The sequence below is a fragment of the Porites lutea genome, chromosome 3, assembly GCF_958299795.1.
Source record: "Porites lutea chromosome 3, jaPorLute2.1, whole genome shotgun sequence".
Taxonomy (NCBI): Eukaryota; Metazoa; Cnidaria; class Anthozoa; order Scleractinia; family Poritidae; genus Porites; species Porites lutea.
In genome coordinates this window covers 12872059-12889015 of record NC_133203.1, presented here as the reverse complement: position 1 = coordinate 12889015, position 16957 = coordinate 12872059, and the positions used below count along the sequence as shown (strand labels likewise).

At 39.3% G+C, this 16957-nt stretch overlaps 1 protein-coding gene across 1 annotated transcript; it reads right to left on the bottom strand.

Annotated features, from left to right (window-relative positions):
- Positions 1–1149: 1149 nt before the first annotated feature.
- Positions 1150–8728, bottom strand: LOC140930529 (uncharacterized). The gene is made up of 6 exons (XM_073380252.1): positions 8519–8728; positions 6839–7144; positions 5957–6061; positions 5038–5322; positions 4121–4285; positions 1150–3710 (listed from the first exon to the last, which is right to left on the bottom strand). The coding sequence occupies exons 2-6, from the start codon at positions 7104–7106 to the stop codon at positions 3133–3135; spliced, it is 1401 nt and encodes a 466-aa protein (XP_073236353.1). The 5' UTR covers positions 7107–7144; positions 8519–8728; the 3' UTR covers positions 1150–3132.
- Between the last annotated feature and the right edge of the window lie 8229 nt (positions 8729–16957).

The following is a 16957-nucleotide window of genomic DNA, read 5'->3' as shown; positions in this document are numbered from 1 at the left end:
GTTCTCTTTGTTGTTTCCGGCGACACAAAAAATTCACATACACTTGCCAAGATATAACATATAGATTTAGCCAGGGCTAAAAGCGAAGCTCTCTTTAATATCTTAAGTTTACTAAAACAAAATATAAAAGCGTGTAATGCTAAGCGGCGACGACAACGAAAACAGCCAAAAACGATCAGTAGATCTAGTTAGCAAAATAACAACTTTGCACATGCAGCACACTTTTTTTGTACATTTCTTTGCCTTTGTTTTGCACGACTACAACGAGAAACTTCCTGGTTACACGTTTTATGTGCTCCAGTTCACTTTTTTTTGGCTGCCACTCATTTTCACCTTGGTGGCCGCTAGCCTCTCCTTTTTCTCACCGCTGCTATAAAATTTTCATGTTTTTCTTCCAACGAAATTGGTCTCCTTTGTTTTTTATCTCTCGCTCTAGTTCTTTCTCATGGAAAGAAAGAATCGGCTTTGCTGTTGTTGTTTTTATCTCTAAACGTCCGGGAAGCTATGTGATTTAACGCCAAAACGCGCTAGTGCTTGAAATGTAAAATTTCATCCCGGCTTACATGAAGGACGGACGTACGTACGGACGTATTCCGTAAGGACGACTTTCTCAGAACCAAAATTTCTTGGATACATCGATTACCAAATTTTCTTATCGATGGTGCTCCGCTATAAAAAAAAGATAGACTTTCAGTCGGGGCTTCAGACTTCCCATTTTCGGCTTCTCGTAAATAGCCGTGAAAAGCTATCTATTTTGTACCGCTACTCACTTTTTTTTCTATTATTTTTCTTATTCTTGTTCAGTAAAATTAGCTTGTCTTCTTTCCACAAGACTAATACTTTTAAAAGGATAAATCTTTACTGACTTGTGTCAAGTTTGATGAATTAAGTAGATAAGGAAAATGGATGGAAAGTTCCCCAAGATGTGGGTTCAAGGTTTTTGTTTTTTTTTTTTTCCCTCCGCCCAGCAAAACTTAAGCTGAGAGGACGTTTCCCTGATTAATTTCGTACTCGCGTGCGATTCTTTAAAGGCAAAAAGTCTAGTTCTTTTACTCCAGGAAGCAGTCAAACCTCATCAAGCGAGGTCAACACGTATTTAGCGGTCCCCGTCAATCAAGCGTTCACTTACCAACTTTCTATCGACAATTTATTTTAGTTGATATTATCAGACAATCAACCTGTATTAACACACGTTTTACCGTATATGTACTGGAAGCAGAGTTTATATATGCATCTCATTAATTACTTTCTGTAGAGCCTTATACTAAGTTTCAAACAAAGCTTTGACTTGCCAATCGATTGGTTTTGTTTCATCACTCTCTTTCACCTCTGTACTATTGAGTTTAAATTTGTTAAAAAAAAGGAAAAAATATTTAAATAATACGGTCTACAATGATCTTTAAGTCAATCAAGACTGGTGGCATCCCGGGGGGCACTCATTGGAATTCTTGGTGGTCGTGGGGTATGCCGCCCGGTTCTCCAAGTCCTGACCCTATTTCAGACCAAAAAATGTCACTTTCCACACCGTTTCAAAACCTGGCCGGTAAGAAATTATGTCGATCATAACTGATTAGAAGAAACCCTAAAAAGGTTTCTGAAAACCCATATGATTTTGCACACGTTCATATACTCCCGTTGTTCCCTCGAAAAACATACCTGAATCCAGACCAAAATTGGGCAAAAGTTTATACCTGTTTTGAGGGGACCAAAAAGGCGCAAAAACCCTTCCCATTTGGGGCGGCACATACTCCCTCCCGAGGTAGCATGATCTATGTACGTTTATAGGCAACCACGAGCGCTTCAGAATACGGGAAAAATAGAAATATTTTCGTATGTTAGTTTAATTTGTATTTACAAAATGGAATAAACGCGTTCTTCAGATGTCTATATTTGTAGTCAACTGTGAATGCTGTCGTGTTTTTCAAGGCTTAATCTGTTTCCGGTTTTAATAAAGCCCCGTGGAATAAACACTGACAACTTTCGGTCTTTTTTCACTGTATGTGTTTGGCGATAATAAGAGCCCGAGAATTTAATTTAATTTGTTAACCAGTGAATTTCTTGTCCTAATTAAATTAGTGGCCTCTAGGTTTCGGAGGGTGCGCTTTTTTCCTTATGTATGCGTTAAAATTTATTTACAGAAATGACTTTCAGTTTTAACAGATATAATAGTGTCTATTCTGATAAATTAGCGTCCATATAAAGAGAGACAGGTGATATTCTGCTGTCGATAATCAATACCAACGGTAAACTTTATAATTTCTCTGCACTGTAATCATTTATACCGCTGTCGAGAAACGTTTTCAGTCTCTGTATACTCTACAAAAACATATCAACTCAGAATGGCGAAACTCATATAAATCATTGTTGTTTCCCAGGGTGTTCTCCTACTCGGAGGGAACACTCTGGGAACGAAGTTAAATATAAACACACCCCTAAGTCAAATAACTCTTTTCAGTATATACTAAAACAGTGGATAGTGTTTTTCGCGCGCTCTGATTGGCTACTCAATCAGTAAATATCCTGCACTATTCACTGATTCACCTCCAGTTCCTCCGAGCGAGCGACGCCAAACTCGCGTAGGTTAAGAGTAAAATGCTTTCCCGGCTTGCTGCCGTAACAAACTAAGAAATTTCACAACTAATCAAGCAAGCTATTTCCGAAATACATGAAGAAGGTGACGAAGTTCGGTTTGGAAGTTTTAACAGGTAAAGCTTTTTGTCTTTTTGACTTGAATTTATCGATAAAACCGGTGAAAAATTTTTTTGCTTACAAATGCAAATTAAGCTTAAGTCTTGCGTTACTTTATTTAGTTGACTTGTTCATAAATAAGCTTAAAACTAAATTTAATAATCTTTTTTACAGAATTATTTTAAATACAAAAAGAATTCACGACTCCTTTTGAAGAAACTTCCCCGCAAGACCTAAACAAACGCCTTCAAAAGTTTTATTTGTCGCTAAGTTAGTGAGTTAAAAATCATCATTTTTGTGCTCAATTATCTCACTGTTTTAGTATATACTAAAACAATTACTCACCTCAGTGTCGGTGGCTAGTATTGGATATTTACCTCGCCGCTTCGCAGCCTCGGTAAATACCTAATACTAGCCACCTCCACTTCGGTGAATAATTGTTATCTAGTCCAAATATGGCACACTAAGTACTCCATATAACTCGATACCAGCCAGGGACATAGCATGCGTGCCTGGCACACTGGTCGACATGTCTTTTATCTGGACTATCTTGAACTGGCGGTAAGCTCTTACTTCTCCTTTCACAGCCCACGTTTTTGTTTTATATGACAAGTCTTTATTTCCTGACAGCATATGTGAAAAACGCTGCGACCTCCAATCAACTTGATGATGCCTGCCCAGCACACACCAATCATCGTCATTACAAAGCCTACCAAGGAGTTCAAAGTTTTGTAGAAAGTTCCTGTCATTGCTTCCAAGCTGCCTCACAGTGTAGTCGGTAAGCCGCAGCGTGTAGTAATCTCCCAAATCCAGACACCATCCCGATCGTGTGGAACTGTTGCCGGGAGTGAAATATTCCAAGATATTTTCAGGGTCTCCACGACCATTACCATCGCAGTAGGTTACTTTCACTCCGGATGACGGTACTTGAGCAGGATTCAGCCACATACTGACTCCGGCATTGAAACCGAGGTAGTGAATGACACCTTTAGTATCAAAGTCTCCCTCATACCTGAAATGATCTGAAACCAAAAACAACAGAAAAACGTGAAAAGAAAATGTAAAGATAATAAGGAATCGCACAATATTGTCCTCTTAGCTTGGAAGAAATATAACTAGTTTTTGGGTATTGAAAATAGACTTAAAAGTGGACCATCTCACAGTAATGGCAACGGATGCCCGCGAAGCAAAGTGCACTTAGTACTGAGGTTGTCTGCAAAACAAACACGGGATGAAAATCGAAGGAAACCGTTTATGGCATGAAGTTCTTCTTAATTAAAACTTCAGTGATTTCATATATTCATAGATCATAAACATTGCACTTTCTGAGAAGTAAAGACGGGAAGGATAAAAAAAAACAGTCAAGTGAAAAGTCTCAAATCCTGTTACACTGTAGTAATGAGGAAAGTGGTAACAGTTTGACTGTTCTTACATTCTTTAGTTTGTGATGATTCGCTTCTTAGCCGTGTCGAAGTTCTGCTTTTTTGACACCGAGAAGTTCGTTTACACTCCACTCGTTGCGACTGTCTTCCCGATGAGTCATCGAATAGACAGTCTTCAAAATCATCCTTAGAACTTTGCAGACCGGGCAATCGTCCTACGTAAAGAAAAAAAAACGCTATTTCGTTAGTAATCTTATTGTCAATCTAATTGTTTTACGAATTACAATATATAAATACAAACAAAAGTGACTACCAAAATTGTACGGTAATAACGAGGTTTCGTTAACTCGAGCTTCTAAATTTACCATTGCTTTTCTTATACTCCGTTCGTTATAAGGTAACGAGTACTTAGTTATATAGAGGTTTGTTAATATCGTTGTTCCACTGTACTAATACAACGTACTTTCCGCCAGAGGTAATGAAGAAACCATAATCACTTCCACAGCTCTAATACCCTTACGGCTGGGCCTTGGATTTCGCAACGTACTGGGCAGAAATTACTTGATAAGGGAGCGAGAAATATTTTGAACAAAGTCAGCAAGTTTTCAAAATTTGGCCGAATCGCTAAGAAGTAAGTGAGTCATAAAATTGCTAGTATTTTTCATTCCGCACTCAATTTACAATGTGGTGATGAGGGAGAGAAGCAATCCCCTGATCATGACTATATTATTCTTTGTTGAGGGCTATAAAAGAGCAGACTACCCGAAAGGGTTTTCTCCAAGCCACAACCCATTTTCAAGAAAAATATCCGAATGAATGCAAAGGGATACAATTCTGTGCACTGTATAATAGCTGCGCTTTTGCTGTATTAATTAATATGGGACTATATTTGCAAGTATGACATAAAACGATATAAATTTTTATTTTTTTATTTTTGTTTTCATTTTTTTTTTTCTTCAACACTAACCTTCAAGTGTGTCGTTCCTTTGATCGAGCTGGCTTGAATTTTCCGGCAAGTTTGCGTCCTGTAACGCTGTCCGCAACAGTTGCAGCTGTGCTTCTAAGTTCTCACACTTATGTAAGAGTTTGTTCACCTCCAATTCTGAACTCTGTAGTTTGGTCTTTAGCTCATTTGTATGTGTTTCTAACGCTTCACACTTGATGGACTGTTTGCTTTTCTCTTGTTCCACAAGATCTCGCAGAGTTTTAACTTCTTCGAGTTCGGTTTCAAGTTCAGCGACTCGGTTGTCTTCTGCAGTGAGAAAAAAGACAAAACCCAAACAAAAAAAACAACAACAACACACCGTTCGTCTTAAGGCATCTAGGTTTATAAGTTTGATAATTTCCAAGTTAAAGATTGTTCTTTGATTTTTACTTAAGCTGAAACCACCTATCAGGCTGCCCAGAAGGTCTCACGGGAGAGCAAGCAAAGATCATGAGGAAGGAAATGAAAACGGCGGTTATAGTTTAGTGAAGAAAAATAAAAAAGAACTTGACTGAAGCGTGTGTTGCGAGGGCTTCTTTTTGCAGCACATTGTAGGTGGGGCGTAACAGATAGGATGCTGGGGGAATTCCGTGTAAAGCGGAGGAGTTTCAGTGAGAGATGATAAAACATAATTCTTTGGTTTGCCTTGCAGAGCACAAGGAGGGTGGCATATAAAACACTTGAAGGTAAACAAGTAGTTAAACGTGAAGGTGAGGGAGGCGTTTAAGCTATCTAGGCACTTCTGTATATAGGCTGTATAGTTTCAGCAAAATGTGGCGCTTAGATTAGCGTCGTGATTCCTTTGATCAGAGCTGAACTTTGCACATTTAATTTTTTCATGAATAAACGTCCTGAGTCAACTGCTTTTATTTAAGCCTCTAAATAAACTTCTTATACTCACGTAAACGTTTGTTCTCTTCAAAACGCTGCAAATTGGTTTTCAGTTCCTCTGTTTGGATTTTCAAATTTTCGAGTTCAATTTCGAGTTCTAAGAGCCTCTTGTTCTCTGCAGAAGAAATAAAATAAAAACATTCAAGACGTATTGTTCTTGTTCGTATACAAAAGATCAACGCCCCTAGCTGTGGAAGACAGTCGGATCATCGGATGACCTGAAACCACTAAGCAGCTTTTTGATAATTGTGCAACGGCAAAATAAATTGAGTAGGAAAATGAGGCTCCATTTATATAGAGAAAGATTGCGCTACCTAGGGCGAGTCAAACGAACAAAACGTGACGATCCGTTTACGGAATAAGCGCGATTAAGTTTGACTAAGCGCGAATTCTGTGTTTGATTGACGTTTTCGTAGCTGTCGCCGTCCTTGTTGCTTAAGCTCGATCCTAAACGCTTTGGTTCAGTCAAGACGAGACAATCAGAGCATCCGCGAGCGCTGTTTGCTTGGGCAAAAAGGTCATTCATATAAACACTCGCTAAAGCTGACTCGGTTAGGAGGGTGACCCTTCTACCCGGAACAGGTTTTCTCCATATAAACGAGGCCTAAGAAACAGAAAAATAGCTTTATCAAAATCCTGGAGGTGAGGAGCCTAACTCGTCCCCAGTCGTCTCTCTCTATCTGTCCTTAGTAGTGCCATCACCCCCTGCTCCCGCCTTAGCTCCCGCCGCGCGCGTTACGCGAAGAAGACTGCATGGGGACGAGTCAGGTGATGAACCACTTCATAGACCCAGGAGCCCATGAGTTAAGTCATGGGCTCCTGCTAAATCATTATCACAACTAAGGAATTTAAACTTGCTTCGTGTTGAAGGTTTGTTGCAGATTTACTTTACCTTCTTTCAAAAGTGAGCACGCCAGAAATGGTTGTTTCCTTTGCAGTCCCTCAACAAGATTTGAAAAAGCTTCCGGACCTCTTCTCATCAGCATGAAAATTAAATCCTCGTTTACGTCCTTACGTATTTTCTTACTTCGTACCTCGTCCATGTCATCTCGATCTATAATTCCCTTCTGATACAAACAACGTAACAGCGGTTCTGGTTCTAAATCCTTAACGAGTTCTACAATGAGCTTTTGTAGAATATGTTCGTGGCATTCCCTCATGGTTCACCTTGTTCTCTTGTGGCGAAATCTGGAATTAACTGAGAGGGAAAGTGAATTTCAAACTGAAATGGTAGAACATGCAGGTAACAAGTGAATTGTAAGTCAAAAGATCTCTATAAACATTAGAAGCTCAGTAACGGCTGACTTCGCGTGATCATGAATATCATGTCGTGATTTATCCAGATCAAATCTTGTTTACTTTTTTAATAAATTGTCAATCTTAATTTATAATTAACTTCTATTTAGTACTTTATTCTGAATTTCGTTATTTAAATTTGGAAGACGCATCTTTTAAAAGAGGGAAATATAATTGTATGGAATGAGAGCTTTAGGCAATGGATACTAGAGATACCGAATAGCTTTTCGTCGAAAAGCTAATTAGTATAGATAATAGCATGATTTGTAGTGATATTTGGCATAAATACCACAAGTGATATTTCAAAATTGTTATACGTAATTTCACGAGCCGTCAGGCGAGTGAAATTTGAGACAATTTTGAAATATCACGAGTGGTATTTATGCCAAATATCACGTACAAATCATGCTATTATTTGTTTATACTACTACCCATAGAAGGTTTGTAATTATCACTTGTAGGTATTTCAAATTAACCTGAAATACCACTGCTCTAAGCCAATCAAATTGCAGAAATTTCTCATGTAGTAGTATAAATCCGGTAAAAAAAGTATTAACGCCTGCTCGCTAGCAAGCTACTCCACTTTAAAAATCGGCGCTGCGCAACTTCGTTTTGTTACAGAATTCGCGCCAAAATCACCGTTGTTATGTGTGAACAGAAGCCGCATCCGGTTTGGTTTTCGTGCTGGCGCAGAAGCGATCTTAGGAGGGTGGGCTTTATAAGCACTCATTTGTACAAGGTCGCACAGGAAGGATTACAAACCCATTCAAGTTATGTCACAATAAAATTACCTTCGTGGCAAAAAAAAAAACAGCAAAACGCACCTAGTTGTTGCCAATAATAGGGAACCATATATAAACATTACAATGTTCGTTACAACAGGGACATGGATGTGTTGGAATGATACAGAAAGGGGACGGAGATGAATCGGTGGATTCAATCACGCGACTGAGCTTTCGAGTTGAAGCTAGAGCTTAACTGCAATCAGTCAGCTGACGTTAAATTAAAAAAAGGATTCCATAGCAGCTTTAATATCAGATATCGCGCTGTGAACATCTACGATAATTTTCATTTCTAACTTTAAAAAGAGGCAACCGGTCGGTTTAGTTTCAGTTCACGTGACATTACTTTCATGCGTCAAAGTAAAATGCACTATGCTATTGCACTGCGAGCTTGGATCCATAAGGATCAATTATGTAACCCTGTTCGCTTACTAAGCACTTATTTAGAGTACATCTAGCGTCTAATTTCTTTAAATAAACCGTGTTGTACTCACTCAGTGTGTAGACTTAAAATGCTCATAATTGCAGACCATAGTAGCTATCGCAACGGTAACAGCAAAGATATTCGTGCTGCGTATGTTTAGACTGCAAACCTTCTTGCGTTTATTAACGCTTGACTGAATGCATACGTTGACATGCAAGTGTGTATTTCTCTTTTTGGGATTAACGTAATCAAACAACGCTTCTTGGAATGAAATTACCTTCAGTAACTAGTGAAACCTCCACCCATGCTTACCTTGAACCGATTATGAAACGCGGGGCCAGTACTACGTGATGAAATCTACTCACTTCCACTTCGCTGATAAACTTCCTCATAAGTTGTCACTGAATTGCTTGACAACTGTAGTCTTGCTGAGCAACAAAAAACAGTTACACTTGAGCTAATTGTCTTTTCTACATTCCTTGACCTTTAACACTTGAGGCTATAAAAGATCGTTTTACGCCGCATTCTTAGAATCACACAAGAACCTTGCGAGCCCCTGCTATGCTAATATCCGACAAATGCTCCATTATTGTAGTGTTTTTAAAGCGATAAGGAATGTATTAAGTTGACAAGTTAATTGCTTTTGAATGTTACGTGCGTGATGTGATAAGAATATGACAAGTAGATATCTTATAACAAAAATGCCAAGACTGTGTATAAGAAAAGAGAGTTGTTATGATTAGGTAGAATGAATTAATGAATGTACGGTGTAGTGAACGAGGATCGTTGCTGGGAATAAAGATATACAGTCCAAGTTCCGAGTGTTTGATTGAGTGTGTGGATATTCCCGAACACATAATGGATGCTCCGGGTAATCGGCTCCTGTTGATAGCCAGAACTAGGACCGGGCAGTGCTCCCCACCTTAGCAAACAGAGGTGTATCATGGTCGCTTTTTAGTGACGCGACATGAGAATGACAAGAAGTAGGTGTCTGGGTACCTTTTTTCAATTGGTTGTGGTTGGTACAGTTAACGCCCGCGAATTAAGAACCTGTGGATTAAGAACTTCCTGGCAGTACCTCCGTGTTTTGAGGTAACAAACAGTCAACAGGAACAAGCGTATTGAGAACGTAACAAAACAGTCGAGGCTACAGATCACCGGCTAAGCTTTGTCAAGAGAAATCTTACGCGCTACAAGCAACAGCACTCTGGTCCGCCCAAATTTGGAATACGCCAGTTCTGCCATGATCGCTACATCAAAAGTACCAGAGGGTATGGTGGCTATACCAATGCCATCATATGTCCAGCCACTACATTACAGCAGAGCCCATTAGTACCATCCTCCGAGATCCTGCTGTGAACTGTACCACTAACGCGTATAAGGGGAGTTTCTTTCCCGCCACGATAAACTTGTGGAACAGCCTCCTGAAGTGCCGGATTACAGGCAGTCTGAACCTCAAAGGCTTCGGGTTGGCCTGGACAATTTTTAAATGAATTGATTTTTTAATTTAATTAATTAAATTATTTATTTAACACTTTCTGAATTATTTTGTATTATTAATTATTTTTTGTTTCTTATATCCATGTGATGACTAAATGCTTTTGTGGATTATTTGTCATGAATAACCTTAAACGTAAACGCAGAAATGTTGGCGTAATAACCAAAAATACAATAATAATTGTTTTCTTTTAATATTATATCACGCAATGTTTATTATCATTCGAAGCAAATTTTTCTTTCTTTTCATTTGCCGAGAGCCCACCACGTGACCTGCAAATAACTACCTACAGATGCGCAATGCCGTCCAACTGTGTTTGTCTGCAAATAATATTCTGCTCATACGTAAAGGAAACCTTGCTTTTCTCCTTCTTGCCATCGCTATAGCGTGAAAATGGCAGATCGCTTCGCTTCCCAAGGATATTCATTAAAAAAACAAACTCGGTGATCGAATGATAAAACAATTATTGAACTCAGTTATCGCAAAATATCGTGATTTGTCAGCGTCTCGCAGACAAATCACGATATTTTGCTCAACCTCGTCCAATAATTGTTAATTTTATGCTTTATTCGCCTCAACGTCACGACTTGCGCGTGACAGATGTACGAAGAAGATAGATCACGTATAATGAATTATAAAAAGTATGCTTGTAAACTGCGACATGTAATTGTAACTGTACATTTTTGGCATTAATAAGATAATTGTTGTAAAAGGTCAAGCCTCAGAACGGAACGGAATTGAGAGTGTAAACAGCTCTGGCTTTATGAGCTCTTTGCAGTTTGGAGGCGAGCTAGCTCCAGAAACTGATACGTACATTGCCGCCCGTTTAGTTTAGTATCATGAGTAGTTTCGTCACAGAAAGTATTTAATGCAAGCTCTCTCTCTAACCCTTTCTAGTTAGCTGCACATGAATTTTCGAGGACGAGGTATTCCTTGAATGAGTCTTAACTGCAGCGATCTGATGACTTGCAAAAAAGTCTCATACTGGAATAGCAATAGTTTTCAAACTAACTTGAAAATTAGATAACCATAGCTTTGCAAATGAATGAAACGGACACAATCGTAGACTTTCTTCGGGTGATCTTCAAGATTATAATTCAAAACCCTCAGACTATCTAGCAATACGTCAGCCGCTTCTCAGAGACAACTTCAGAAACATTCAGTCTTCGAGCAAGAGAAAAAGTTCGTGAGGGGATTTTCCCAAAACGAAAACGCGTGATACTGACGCCATACTGAGTCCCAGTTTTCCACATTAACTAAAAAAGTAAAATTCCCTCTGGATAAATTGTGCAAGGCTGGCAAAAAAAAAAAAAAAACAAGTGCTATACTTGAATCTGAAATGATGAATTTATGTTATGAATTTCATATCAGTGTATTTGAACCGCGCAAGGAAGAAATACACACAAACTTTAAGAAGATCGTCGCGGTTAAAGATGCAGTTAAACTTACCACTTTAATTCGTTCATTTATTATCTTTTTATAAGTTATTTATTTACATACTAGCGTCTAAAATTCAGCTGACTGTACTGTTATTAAATCATGTACACCTTATCATTTTGTCTCTGTGTTGTAATTCTTTAAGACACAGATATATGTCACACTCTTCAGTTTCACTAGCAGATAAACGAACACTCATTCACCCAAAAAAGTTCTTTAATCAAAAACTGGAATGCTCAGCACTCCATATAGCTCGATACCAGCAAGGGACATTTGAGGTGTTCCTGGTATTGAGTCTTCTCTTATTTGGACAATTTGGAATTGACGATAGGCTTTAAGTTCTTTACCTTTTTCCACAGACCAAGTCTTTATTTTGCATGATTTATCTCCATAGTATGACACATTCGAAAACATCCAATCAACTCGATTATGACTGCTCAGTAAACTCCACTCATCGTCATCATAAAGCCTGCCTTGTATCTTAAAGTTTTGTAGGAAATTCCTTGAATTGCTTCCAAGTTGTCTCAAAGTATAGTCGGTGAGCTGCAGCGTGTAATAGTCTCCCAAATCCAAACACCACCCCGAGTGAGTGTAACTGTTGACTGGACTGAATCATTCTAAGATGTTTTTAGGGTCTCCACGGCCATTTCCATCGCAGTACGTTACTTTCACTCCGGATGACGGTACTCGAGCAGGATTCATCCACATACTGACGCCGGCTTTGATACCAAGGTAGTGAATAAACCTTTTGTATCAAAGTCTCCCTCGTACCTGAAATGGTCTGAAATGAAAGAGCCGCACACTAATTCTCACGTAGCTGTGCACTTTCTGAAATTCTGATAGGGTCCTCATATTTTGAGTATTTACTCTCCCTCTCAACCAAATTTTTCATTTCTTGGAACAGATGGTGAAGATTACATAAAAACAAACAGATCAACAGAAAATCACTTCATCTCATGGTAGCTGACTAGTTCTTTCGATAGGCCCTTCCAGTTGCACCCAGGGCTCATATTGCCTAGTCCCTAAGCCTTAATTGTCCGCGCATCATGCGTCACCGAAATACAGACGCCGGTGCAGTTGTCCCTTTCGTAAATAAAACTTTCGTTGCCATTTTAAAGACACTTAGAAAATTTTTTGTCTCGTTATTTAGAGTACTTCTTCTAAAAAGAGAGAAAATTGCAACTCAGGGTCAAACCCGGACCTCGAACCCGGACCTTTCGTATCCTAATCCTTCTCCGAGTTACGACTAAGGTTAGATACATTATGCCGGCGTAATTTTGGGCATAATGCTATAGTCGGATCATCGAGCATAATGCCGGCATAAGGGCTATCGCAGGTCTGGGTTCTATTTCTTCCACAAATGTCATATAGTTCCCTTGGAGAATTTCATTGTGGCGCTTTATTCTCTACATATCTAACCTCTCCATAATTTCCATGTTGGAGCTGAAAAGCAAAGGCATGATACCCATCAGCATAATTATAAAAAAAAAAAGTAAAGTTGTCATAACTTCAGTTGAAACTAGGTGCACTGTTGTAAGAATTCAAGGAGGATAAAATCATGATCATAAAAAAGAGGTTCCTCTTATACGTATTCTGTGTTACGAGCTATTTAGGCCTACTTCAGTAGTAGTATCACTTCATAAAGCTAAATGCCCTTCCAGTGAGCCGTTTACATAGCATTTTTTTGAGAAAAAACTACGATGCTAAAAAGACAAACTTTGAAAATGACCTTAGATATGCACTAAGCCCTAAATATCGAATATTAAAATAAACTGTTCTAGAACGATCAAAATTGAAATAGCGACGCCCCGCCCCATACTTGACAATTTTAATTTTAAAGGTGGCTTTTATTTAATATACAGTTTCTTATAGTAAGGAGAGCTTTTTCCCCGCCGTCAGAAAATATCTTTGAACAATAAATGTTGGCTTCATTAAAACTCTCTTCGAGTAATAAGCAAAGAAACATTCTATTTTTTTCCATTATTATTAAAAGAGTATACTCTTGAAATACTAACTTCTTGAAAACATTTAAAACTAATAAATGGGGGGCATCTGTATCTGTAGATCAGAGGTGCTGAAAATACAAGCCACAGGTGGTAGGCTGCTATTCCTAGCTTACAACTTTCGATCAGTTTCTAAACAGTATCAACAAGTGCCAGTATCCTTGCCATTTTACGACATCTGTAAAGGGGATTTCGCAGCTAGGACGCGTACTAGTATGATCAAAAAATTAATACTTAGGTTGAACTAGGATTGCATTGGTTATGCATAATGATTGCTGTACCCTGGGTACCACCGACTTTTCATGCGCGATTCTGGTTTCCGGGTCCGTCTTTATCGTTTTTTTTTTCTTTTTGTTTTATATCCTATCTTTGGATTTAGCAATGCAGAAACGTCATCTTTGAAGGTTTTTTACGTATTTTTTAAATCCAGCACGGGCACAAATTTTATTCATGAATTTCTTCAGTCCCTGATCCGTATAATATAACATTGATACCTTCTAATCCAATACATCTGTCTGATGTTTGAGCTGACCTGCATGTAAAGCCGTGCAAATAAGTTCTTGCTCTGATAACCTAGCTGTACTTAATTATAATAAACATTGTTTAGAAGGGAAATCGAATTCGGCAATGGGAAGCACCTCACTTGTACAGGGTCATGCAGGAAGGATTAGAAAACCAGTAAGACAGCCATGTCAAAAATGAACATGCAGGGCAAAAAATGTAAACACGTTTTTTGTTTTCAGCTAAAACTAAGATCCGTAAACGCATCAAAATGTTCCTTTTACGACCACACCGAAGCTTTATTACACAGCAAAAAAACCAAAACCTAGTTCATGCTTACCGTAAATCCCGGACTGGGGTAAGTTATGCGGCAACACCCTCAATTTTGTTCCATCAAATGTGCTTCTTTATTGCTACGTGCGCCAGCTGAAGCCAAACAAAACCAGTTGGACCTAAGCCATGGACTTTCCAACATTCCTAACCTTTGACACTTTTTAAGCTATATTTCAGATATTTCAGTACCGTATAAGGAGGTTTGACGCAAATCAGAGTCAAACACTAAATATGAATCCCCGAGATCTTTGCAAGACGGACTGAATGGGGTTTACCCCTTTTTAGTTTTCTTTGCCCATTTCTATAGAGTTTAATGTTACAAAAATGTTACTGTTTACTCTTATAGCCGCAAGCTTCAAGTTTTAATCTGATACCTTGGAAAAAGAACACACAACCATATCAGCCATAAAACCAAGGCGGAGCAGCCATGAACCCCGGCGGGCATGAACCGCTGTATTTTCCTTCCGGCTTGCTGTTTTGAGGGTCTGAATTAAAAATCGAATGGAGGTACCTCGATAACACTAAACACTTCATTTTTTGGCTTTGTACAACATGGAATAGTTAAATTTTAGGCATTTTAACACTAACAGTAAAATATTCTTTGAAACAGAAACTTTTTTTCCGCAAAGAAGCAAAAGCGGCTCCAAAAAGGCCAATATTGTCTTGTTTAGTATATCAAGGAGTTTTCGGCCATTTTACGACAATTCCGGATTTTTTCAGAAGATCTCCGAAGACTACGTACGATTCCCGAAGACTGTCGAAGATTTCCGAGGACTAAGACAGAGGACCGATCAATGCCGAAGATGTCAGAAGAACCCTCCAAACAGTTAACAGTATTTTCTTCGAAAACATTTAACATAAGAAAATTGGCCTATGTAACAGCAAACACCTAAAAATTATGGGCAAATAACACTAAGCATTAAACTCTATTGAGACCCTCTGTTTTGGCTCTTGACTGCCTTCCGGGACACAAATGTCCAGGGCTGGCCACAAGATCCCTACTTTCCTTTTTCATTCTTAGTTCCAAACTTCTCAGAAGTGTGGAAGTGTGGAATAAAGTCAGCACTTTCCCCCTAGTCACGAACCCCTTGTCATTCTTTCCTTAGTTCTACACTTCTCAGAGGTGCGGAAGTGTGGAATAGTCTGACAAAGTTAGGGTAATGTCACACTTTTCCCCCAGTCACGAACTCCTTGTCATTCTTTACTTAGTTCTACACTTCTCAGAGGTGCGGAAGTGTGGAATAGTCTGACAAACTTAGGGTAATGTCACACTTTTCCCCTAGTCATGAACCCCTTGTCATTCTTTCCTTAGTTCTACACTTCTCAGAGGTGCGGAAGTGTGGAATAGTCTGACAAAGTCAGGATAATTTCACACTTTTCCCCTAGTCATGAACCCTTTGTCATTCTTTACTTAGTTCTACACTTCTCAGAGGTGCGGAAGTGTGGAATAGTCTGACAAAGTTAGGGTAATGTCACACTTTTCCCCCAGTCATGAACCCCTTGTCATTCTTTCCTTAGTTCTACGCTTCTCCGAGGTGCGGAAGTGTGGAATAGTCTGACAAAGTCAGGATAATTTCACCCTTTTCCCCTAGTCATGAACCCTTTGTCATTCTTTACTTAGTTCTACACTTCTCAGAGGTGCGGAAGTGTGGAATAATAATCTGACAAAGTCAGGATAATGTCACACTTTTCCCCTAGTCACGAACCCCTTGTCATTCTTTACTTAGTTCTACACTTCTCCGAGGTGCGGAAGTGTGGAATAGTCTGACAAAGTCAGGATAATGTCACACTTTTCCCCTAGTCATGAACCCTTTGTCATTCTTTACTTAGTTCTACACTTCTCAGAGGTGCGGAAGTGTGGAATAATAATCTGACAAAGTCAGGATAATGTCACACTTTTTCCCTAGTCACGAACCCCTTGTCATTCCTTACTTAGTTCTACACTCCTCAGAGGTGCGGAAGTGTGGAATAGTCTGACAAAGTCAGGATAATGTCACACTTTTCCCCTAGTCATGAACCCTTTGTCATTCTTTACTTAGTTCTACACTTCTCAGAGGTGAGGAAGTGTGAAAAGTCTGACAAAGTGTGAGGTTTGCGCTTCGCGCGCGTACGACTCTTACGCCACGCTTTGCCGATTTCTTTACTGATTTTGAGAAAAAACCGACTGTTTTGCAGTCTAGCCCCTGCCAGGCTTCAAAAAAAGAATAACAGAGTCTCATGTACTGATTAAAGATGTTTAAGCTACTAGAACTACTAGAACTACACACTTGTCATCCTCAGGCCAACTCCCCCGCGTAGATTGCATAGCTGTTTATGATGCACTAACTTCTTGGCCTTACAGGTGCCTGTCTTGGAGGTATACAATTTTGTTTGTATCTTTCACTACGAATACAGCCTTCCTTCCTCGCTCCTCACTATCCTCAGGATGATTGTATCTAAACAACTGATAAAGTCGTTGAATTCACTCCGAGTCTTGGTTCAAAGACCCAAGTCACATTCGATTGGGCTCGCATGTACCGAGTAACTTGTCGGTCAAAATCTCAACTACGTGAACTCGGGCCCTGAGTCTCCGTGGCTGCACGTCCCACAACTTGTTCTGCAGTGGGGGCCCTGGCGTACAAGCAGTCATTCAATGACACAGCATCAGGATGGGCTTTTGCCGACGCGTCATAGTATGTACACCTCATGCAGTCTCTTCTCGAATTACTGGTTTATGGGGGATATAAAACTCCCCCCC

What these genes read in the sequence shown, in the direction of transcription:
- LOC140930529 (XM_073380252.1), bottom strand. Translation starts at nt 7,106, where the DNA reads ATGAGGGAATGCCACGAACATATTCTACAAAAGCTCATTGTAGAACTC. An exon ending in AAGGAACGACACACTTGAAG is followed by an intron (nt 4,286 to 5,037) that starts GTTAGTGTTGAA and finishes TTCTTTACGTAG; the next exon opens with GACGATTGCCCGGTCTGCAA. An exon ending in ATCATCACAAACTAAAGAAT is followed by an intron (nt 3,711 to 4,120) that starts GTAAGAACAGTC and finishes TTTTGGTTTCAG; the next exon opens with ATCATTTCAGGTATGAGGGA.